At 38.9% G+C, this 9122-nt stretch overlaps 1 protein-coding gene across 2 annotated transcripts; it reads left to right on the plus strand.

Moving 5' to 3' along the window:
- The first annotated feature begins 85 nt into the window (after window positions 1-85).
- LOC110538582 (splicing factor U2AF 65 kDa subunit) lies at window positions 86-7655 on the plus strand. 2 transcript variants are annotated; one of them, XR_016484809.1, is made up of 12 exons: window positions 86-411; window positions 1168-1342; window positions 1476-1579; window positions 1743-1894; window positions 2021-2137; window positions 2248-2386; window positions 2509-2588; window positions 4187-4273; window positions 5143-5265; window positions 5386-5472; window positions 5577-5819; window positions 5983-7655. XR_016484809.1 is itself a non-coding variant. In XM_021625480.3 (11 exons), the coding sequence occupies exons 1-11, from the start codon at window positions 363-365 to the stop codon at window positions 6118-6120; spliced, it is 1407 nt and encodes a 468-aa protein (XP_021481155.3). In that variant the 5' UTR covers window positions 86-362; the 3' UTR covers window positions 6121-7655. The 2 variants fall into 2 exon arrangements, 1 of the variants encoding a protein (XP_021481155.3); XM_021625480.3 differs by lacking the exon at window positions 4187-4273.
- Window positions 7656-9122: the final 1467 nt, after the last annotated feature.

The raw sequence follows: 9122 nt of genomic DNA on the forward strand, positions 1-9122 counted from the left end.
TCACGTGGCATTCAGTTTCTCATATTGATTACGATTACAGGATTGACTAAAACTCTACAAAGTGTGATTGCTCTACGTACAAAGTGTGATTGCTCTTGAACGCTCCCCTTGCGCGTCGTTTCTATGATATTCCCTGATCTGCACACTGTTGGAATGTTTGGCTACTCTCGCATCTGGGTAGCTATGTTCTATCACTCTGTGGAATGGGTAGCGCAAGCAGTTTGCCTGGACGACTGGAAAAATCTATGGAGCCGTCTACTACAGTGCTGTGCAATTACAGCTAGCTGGACTCTGGACAGTCTGGTCCGTCAAAGCAGTCAGGCAGATACAGAATATCATCGGTTTAAAATATTGCATTAATCATGGCTGATTTTGAGGAATTCGAAAAACAGCTGAGCGAAAACCGACAGGGTGATTTCCCATTTTATTTCAGCCTTCAATTTTGGATGTGGTTCTAGCTATGGTTCTAATGGTTCTGGCTATCTATTGGCTTTTTGATAGCTAACTAACATTAGCTAGCTAACTAGCATGCATTATTGTGGGTATGTAGCTAGTTGTCAAGTTAGCTAGATAGCTTTGCTAGAAGAGCTAGCCATGCTGTATGCAGATGTAGCTTATTTGACTAGCTAGCTAATTTAACCATTAGCCACTTAATTTATTGATTAGCAAACATGGCATGGCTATAGTTCGAGTGAATTAGCTTATCTAACGTTACCTAGCAAAATTGATAGTTAACTAGCTAACTATAGCTGCACCAGATATCTAGATGCACTCACTGATCTATTGCACTAGCCAGCTAGCGTTAGCTAGCTAGTTACCAAAATAAGCAAGCTAGCTATCCCAGACTGACTGATCAATTTCATTTGCTTGGTCAGCTTGCAGGTAGGTTAGCTATATATTGGTCCATAATAAGCATCCCACTGGAATGTTATGAACTAATTTCTGTCAAATCTATTCACATAGCTGGAAGCAGCTTCTGTGTATTTTACCCCGATCAAATTAAGTTTATTCAAGAGTTCATACTAGCTTATTACAACCCCTCTCTGCATGTTTGGTATGTCAGGTGTATTACAGTGACCCATTGTGCTTAATGATGCTGAAACATGATTGAATATAGCTACCAAAAGCTTGGCTTATGTTCCATCCTTTCTCTTCCCACCTACATAGAGAGAGAGAAGGAGAGACTCAAGAAGAGGAGCGGGAGTGGGTCTCAGAGCCGCAGTGAGAAACATTGCAGCTGGAGCAAAGACCGGGGCAACCGGAGCCGAGAGAAGCGAAGCCGCAGTAGAGACAGGAGGAGCCGGGAGCAGAGGAGCACCTCGCGGGAACACAAGAAGCACAGGTGAATATTTAGCCCCTGGTACAGTACCTGGAGCCACTCACTGACAGAAGGCAGCATGTCAGGTATACTAAGGTATTGCCTTTTCAGTGTTACCTTTGCCAACAATGAGCCAACATGTATTCCGTTTACTCAGCTATTCTCCACGAAGAACAAGGAGGAAAAGGACCTGCAGATACTGGGATGTGCCTCCCCCTGGCTTTGAACACATCACACCATTGCAGTACAAAGCTATGCAAGGTATCTGTCAGCTTCTCTTTGCCTGTGGCTAATATCCTACTGTAATGTTCCCCTGTTTTATTTATTTCCTGTTAAGTTCATACATGTAAGAATTAATTGTCCAGTACAGTGCCAGTTACTAAGGTTGTGTGAAGTTTCTCTTACTCTCTACTTTTCCCTTCAGCGGCTGGGCAGATACCCACAATAGCCCTGCTGGCATCATCTGCCATGAGTGGGTTGGCAGTAACACCCACCCAAGTGCCCATAGTTGGCAGTCAGATGACTAGGCAGGCTCGACGTCTCTATGTTGGCAATATTCCCTTTGGTGTGACAGAGGTAAACTTCCCAGAGGACTTACGTTGTCTTGCACATTGAAGTGACAACATCGTATTTCATGGTATTTTTGCAGTTACTGTATGGGTTTCAGCTGTTATTTTTTCCTTTATTTATTTCTGTTTTTAGGAGTCCATGGCAGAATTCTTCAATGCCCAAATGAGGCTTGCAGGCCTATCACAAGCCCCTAGCATCCCTGTGCTTGCTGTGCAGATAAATCAGGATAAAAACTTTGCATTCCTAGAAGTAGGTTGCCTTGTGTCCTCTCTCTTCTGTATATGTTGGTGTGTAACATTAGTTGCCTTGCATAACTTACTTAAACTGTCTAACTCCCTGTTTTGCCTCTTCCTCTCCAGTTCCGGTCTGTCGATGAGACCACACAGGCCATGGCTTTCGATGGAATCATTTTCCAAGGTCAGTCGTTGAAGATAAGACGACCACATGACTACCGGCCCCTACCTGGCATTTCAGAGCAACCTGCTTTTCATGTCCCAGGTTTGTACAGTGGCAACATGCTTTCTTAGTTATGTAGTTCACATTCATAGCACCAGTAGATATCAGCTACAGTACAGGTATATTGCAGTTGAACGTGTTTATTGTTGTTTTTGTCTCTCTAGGTGTCGTGTCCACAGTGGTACCAGACTCCCCACATAAACTGTTTATTGGAGGCCTACCCAACTATCTCAATGATGATCAGGTACTTCACTCAAACAGTCATTTCACATTGACAACACAAGCATACCTTACCCTCATTTGTATTACTTTCTTGAACTGGTCACTGAAGTGACAGACTTACAGTATTCTGTTCTGGTTGGGTGGGGGAGAAGTGACCTTTGTCCTTTACACTTACAACCATGTTGAGGCCACAGGAGGTTGGTGGCGCCGTAATTGGGGAGAATGGGCTTGTGGTAATGACTGGAGCGGAATCAGTGGAATGGTATCCAGGTGTTTGATGCCATTCCATTTGCTCCTTTCTGGCCATTATTATGAGCCGTCCTCCCCTCAGCAGCCTCCACTGGTTGAGCTACAGTGAGCTAAATAAAGCTTATAGGCACACGTGAATAAAACATACTAGGGAGTAACAATGGGAATAACATTTGGCCTAAAGTAGACAGTATGATCTTAACTGTAGCTTACGCTCTTTCCCTGGCCATAAGTCCATGACAGGCATTTAGTAGTGTAGAGATGCTTATAGGAACTAACACATTCAGCACTGACAGCATTTGCTTCAGTCACACCCTGCAGGTGTGAGAGTGCTTTTGTGCTAAGCACAATGTACACCCTACCCAAAGGAGAAGTTGCTGTTTGAAAAACATTGAATAATTGACCTTCAATTGAATTACAATTTTCTTAAAATTGATATTTTTTCAGGTTCTGTTTTCATTGTCTACAATTTGACCAGTGTTGTATGGAAATCAAAATATGAATGTAGTATTTATGTCTGATATTTGTGAATATGCCAGTAACTCCTCCTTTTATGCAGTTTGTTTTTACACTTCTGTTAGCAATCATGAGATTACATTTCATTAGCATTATTCATTAGCATTAGTTAATGTGAACACATTATTTTTCACTCCATAAATCGCTCTGATGTGTTTGAATAAAAACTCAGCTAGTGATTTCATGACTGAACTAAATTGTGAATTAGTATTTACACACATTATTTATGCATAATCATCAACAGTTTCAATCTCGTTCACTTGATTTAAGAGATAACAATAGTATCTCTATCAGATAAGTAGTTTATAGTCACTTATGGTCCCATGAAAACATACTTTTGAATGGGATAAATGCGTGACCATCTGCTAGCAGGAGCTATAAGTATATGAATTGGTGGGTTAATAGGCTTGATTATCAGTACTCCAGTGAGTGAAAAGTGTAACTGTTCAGCTGTATGCTAATTTCTCATTTTAACCATGCTTATTTGACAAAGGTAAGCAAAGTCCAGTTCATAAGATGGAGCGAGGTAACATGTCCTAGATATCACAATATGCAGGCTTGAGTAAAATTCCTGGTTAAGTCAAATGGTTGCCAACAACCGTATTCCATGATTCCTCACACCAAACATATTACGCCCTGACTGTGCTACATCTTCACTCCAAGCTCCAGAGAGATTGGGAAACGGCATAGTTCTGCAATGTTGTTGTGCACTAAATGAATTGGATTCTAACTTTCCATTCCTCCTGATTTCTTACCCTGATTGTACATTTTCTTATTCTTTTTTACTCTTGCAGTCACTGCTACTGCTTTGATACTCACAGCTCTTTCATTTTTGTTCCCCCACTTTGTCCCCAGCTAGGGGCCTGTAAGATCGTTAAGTCTGCGCTCATAATTTGTTCAGTAGTACTGATCTACTGCTGCCATGCCAACATGTAACACAAGGCAAGTAAGACATTCCGTTCCTCCCATGGATACACTCCTAGCCAGCAGGTTCCCTTCCTGGCTACTCTTTCTCTCTCTCCCATCACTCTTTTGAAACGCGTTAAGGACTAAATTAGTTAGGGGTGGGATAAAATAAACAGATACCCGATTAATGTTAGGTTTTGGGGTGGTTCTCAGCCTTAAAAATAAAGTTAAGACTGTGTTAACATGATGTACTGTCATGAAACAAGTGCATTTTGTAGATGAAGTGATAGCCAATCAGTTTACTTTGATGATGGGTTCATCATTATTGGATTTTATAATCAGTGCACAATTTTCACCACAACTTGTGTTATTACTGTTTAATAACTTTTATTATTGTTAAGGAAATTAATTTCTGGTAAAATATTAATCAAATGAAATACATTACACAAAGTTTGTTAATCCAGTTCTGTCTATCTGTACCTGTTAATGTTTTGTCATACAGAAAATCAGTCATTCAGGGCTCTTTCAAAAATCTCATATATAGTTTCCCTGGATTATTGTGGATTTAGTATATGTCATCCTTAAATAGAGTTCATCTGTAAAACATCAGCCGTTGTGTGCATATACAAATTATTAACAAACAATTGATTTGCTTAAGCAATCTTAATCTCATCACACTGAAACTGATAAACATTCTACAATTTTTTTATTTATTTTTTAATACAAGATACAAATATTTTGTTTTCTTTGACCATGTCATTTATTGCACTTCTCCAGGCCATTCACCTTGGTATGATTTCTCTCCTCATGACTATTAGATGGAGGCTTAGAATTCATTCAGTAGAAAATGTGGTGGATTCATATTACCCTGCTTATGCCTCTGCTTGTCTTCATCTCTTATGCAGGTGAAGGAGCTCTTGACATCATTCGGACCACTCAAAGCTTTCAACCTTGTCAAGGACAGTGCCACGTCACTTTCCAAAGGTTATGCCTTTTGTGAATATGTTGACATCAGTGCGACTGATCAGGTACAGATGAGCAAATGCTATGCCTTCTCATGGTTATGATTTATCATTTTTTGGTGTCAAATTAATCTTGTTTTTAAGGTTCTATTCCATATTTGAAAAGTTTCTGTGTATGTTTGTCAGGCGGTGGCTGGGCTCAATGGCATGCAACTGGGTGACAAAAAGCTCATCGTCCAGAGAGCAAGTGTGGGAGCCAAAAACGCCAATCCGGTGAGCGCAGTTCGCTTGTGCATTTTGAATTGCAAGAAACAAATGTGAGTACCAGCAGTCTAAATGTGTCGTCTGTCTGGGCTGTTTTCCTTCCTCCCACCTAGACTGCCATCATCGAGACCCCGGTGACGCTGCAGGTGCCTGGGCTGCAGGGACTTCAGAACTCTGGGCTGCCCACGGAGGTGCTGTGCCTGCTCAACATGGTGATGCCTGAGGAGCTGGTGGATGACGAGGACTACGAGGAGATCCTGGAGGACATCAGTGAGGAGTGCTGCAAGTACGGCAGCGTGCGCTCCATCGAGATTCCCCGGCCTGTCGAAGGAGTGGAGGTCTCTGGCTGTGGCAAGGTAAAAGGTTGAACTGAGGTTATTCAGTACAGAATGAGACTCTGCTCTTCACTCTTCAATACAAAACTGTAATACACCACATGAAGTATGAATTGTTGTTGAAGTAACATGTATGTATTTGCTATTTGGATCCTGATGAAGTTGATGGTTATTTTTGTTTCAGATCTTTGTGGAGTACGTTTCTGCTGCAGACTGTCTGAAAGCCATGCAGGCCCTCACTGGCCGCAAGTTTGCCAACAGAGTGGTGGTAACCAAATACTATGATCCAGACATGTATCACAGACAGGAGTTCTCAGGGTAGAGGGGAAACAGGAGGCACTACATGGAATTAACTGGGACCTCCTCTTTCCTGCTTCCTCAAACCTGGTTTCAGCTCTTCAGTATCGTGTGTTCTCTCTCCAGTATTCACAGCTAGTACGTTGTAATCCTATCCTCAATTACTACAGTAGTACAGATTTTTGGGAAAAAATACTACATTTTTACATGTGTCTTTTAGATACTCTAACTGATATATTACACCAACAAAAAATATCTGTGTGCAGTGAATGAATTTAATGAAATGTATACAAATAAATAAAACCATGCTATTTGTGTAGGATTCCCTTTGCAGAAGTAGTATGAATGTCATGTGTGCTTAGATCTAAAACCAGACTGTAACATAGCCAGTGTTGCTGTCTTTCTTAACTCTGGAGTCAATGAGATGATACAAAAGTGAAATGTTTAGATTTCTATTCTGAGCACAAGCTTATTTTGTCTCTTAACTTAAAGAATTGTTAAGTCGAGATGAACCTATATTTGATAGCTATCATACTTTCACTGTGTGATTCTGAGAAGTAACTAACAGTGAAATGTTATTGTATACCCCCCAGAGTCAGATGAACTTGTGAATACCATGTTTATGTCTCTGCATCCAGTAGGAAGGAAGTTAGAGGTAGTTTCACGAGCCAAGTACCATAGACTCCCAGTCATTGAGCTAACGCTAGTTAGCAACTTCCTTAAAATTGCATGTAGAAACATAAAAATGGTTTCCACAGGTTCATCTCACTCTAGGGAAGTAGAAAACATTTCCACAATCCTGAAGTTTAAAACTCAAACACCAAAAAACATGTGTTAGAAAAACACTCAACACTAATATTTACAAAAAGTGAACAAAACAATTGTTTCAAGAAGTCATGATTTGGGCATTTTCACCTCTAAACCCATAACCTTGACATTTACCGATTGTTTTGTGTTTGTGCTCTGGATTAAGAATTTGTGTCATTTCGATTGTAGCAAAAAATTACAAGGTCACAAAAATACCATACTGGCCATAGAAAGGGACATTATGCATAGTTTTTTTAATAAGAAATATTTGGTCATCCTACAGGAAAGGACGAGGAGATTTTAGAAGATGTGCTTTCAATTTATGTAAATAATGTATGTAGCTAATGTATATCCTGTGTTTTTGTTATCTGATGCTTTCGTAATTGTATGGAAGAAAATTGGTTAATTTATTTTTACCCAAAGGTTTTTTAAGCTTAATGAAAATTGCAGACGTGAGTTGATCCAACATTGTCGTTGTATGACAGTAATTCATATCATTCATCATTACAGTGAGACTACCTTTGAGTGTTTTATTATGTACTGTAAATCACATACGATTACAACAAAAACAGTATGCTTCATTATGGGTACATAGGAAATCAGCTTTCAACTAAATAAATGCAGTTCATTGATTCAAAATAATTAGAATTACTGTTTTTGTAAATGTGGTTTTGAATGTGCCAAAACTGAAAGCATTTTTATGTACACATCTAACCTGGCACTGCCATGCCTTGAATAAATGCCTGCATCCTCTGTCAGTCTATAATATCATTATTGTTGCTATGAAATAAGGCTAATGTCAATTTCAGGACAGAGGCATCTTGTGATATCAGATCAGGTGAGGAAATGTGAATACACTGAACGCACACCAGACTGATTATCAGTTCAGCTATCTGTCAGTAGAAGGCAGCAAAATGTTGCTTTATCAGGCTGGTCTCATAGACTAGACATAACATAGTAAACGAAAATCCAGGACACTCAAATGAGTATAATATGTTAATAAAACATTAGAAAAAAGGTTACTTAAGGCACAAACGAAAGGAGGGTATATAACACAAATCTGTATCAACCCAAAGGTTGCATGTTTGAATCTCATCACGGACAAGCATTTGAGCTATTTTGTAACTTTTCAACCACTTTCTTCTTTTGAGCTACTTGGCAACTGCGTAGCATGTTATTAACAAACACTTTCGCTAACCCTGACCTTAACCCTTTAACCTAACTCTTAACCCTAATCTTAACCAGGGATGGGTAAAATGTACAAAATACAATTACAAAATATAATACACAAAATACCATAAATATCGTATCAAATTAAACCACACAATACTTCTATTTTGAAATGTATTTAATTAAAATACATGTATTTTGTATTTTAAAATACAGAAATATATTTGTAATTAGCCGGCCCAGAATAGCAATAACATTAAAGACACTTCTTACATGCTATAACTGTAAAATGTTGTTGTTTATCTTGCTTAGTTGAATGCCATGACTGTAAGTCACTCTGGGTAAGAGTGTCTGCTAAATGACCAAAATGTATATGTGAAAATGAACATACCAAAATTAACTGCAAAGCATACTGGGTATTATTACCTTGTAATAATAAGGTACCTTGTTTTGGGGTGGAGCTCATTGGAATAATACTTGGCATGCTTTGCAATTGTCAATTTTTACATATACATTTATATTTAGTTCATTTAGCAGACGCTCTTATCACACCATAGTGCCATGAGACTTACGATACCAATGCAGGGTGAAAGGGGGCAACAAAATTGTAAACCACTATAAAAAAAATATATAGAAAGGTATTTTGTATTTTGAAAATACAATTTACAGCTCTCGAAAGTATCTTATTACAAAATACATTGGAGTGTAGTTCAACCCAGTGTAATACAAATGACAAAATACATATTTCAAATACTTGTAACAGAGCTACTACCCATCTGTAACCTCTAACCCTAGCCTAGCCTAGCTAACATTGGCCACCTAGCTAACGTTAGCCACAACAATTTGTAACATATAGTACGGATTAGAATTTGTAAGATAACATACGAATTGTAACAGATCATACGAATTGTAATTTATAACATATAATACGAAATGGATGAACGACATCCACAAATGAATACATACCAAATATAACGTATCATACTGATTTTAGCCTCACGGATTTTCGTTTGGTATATTACGTAAACCCATGAGTCTAGGTTGGATTTA

Source organism: Oncorhynchus mykiss, chromosome 12, assembly GCF_057628025.1.
Source record: "Oncorhynchus mykiss isolate SJ-2025 chromosome 12, ASM5762802v1, whole genome shotgun sequence".
Lineage (NCBI taxonomy): Eukaryota > Metazoa > Chordata > Actinopteri > Salmoniformes > Salmonidae > Oncorhynchus > Oncorhynchus mykiss.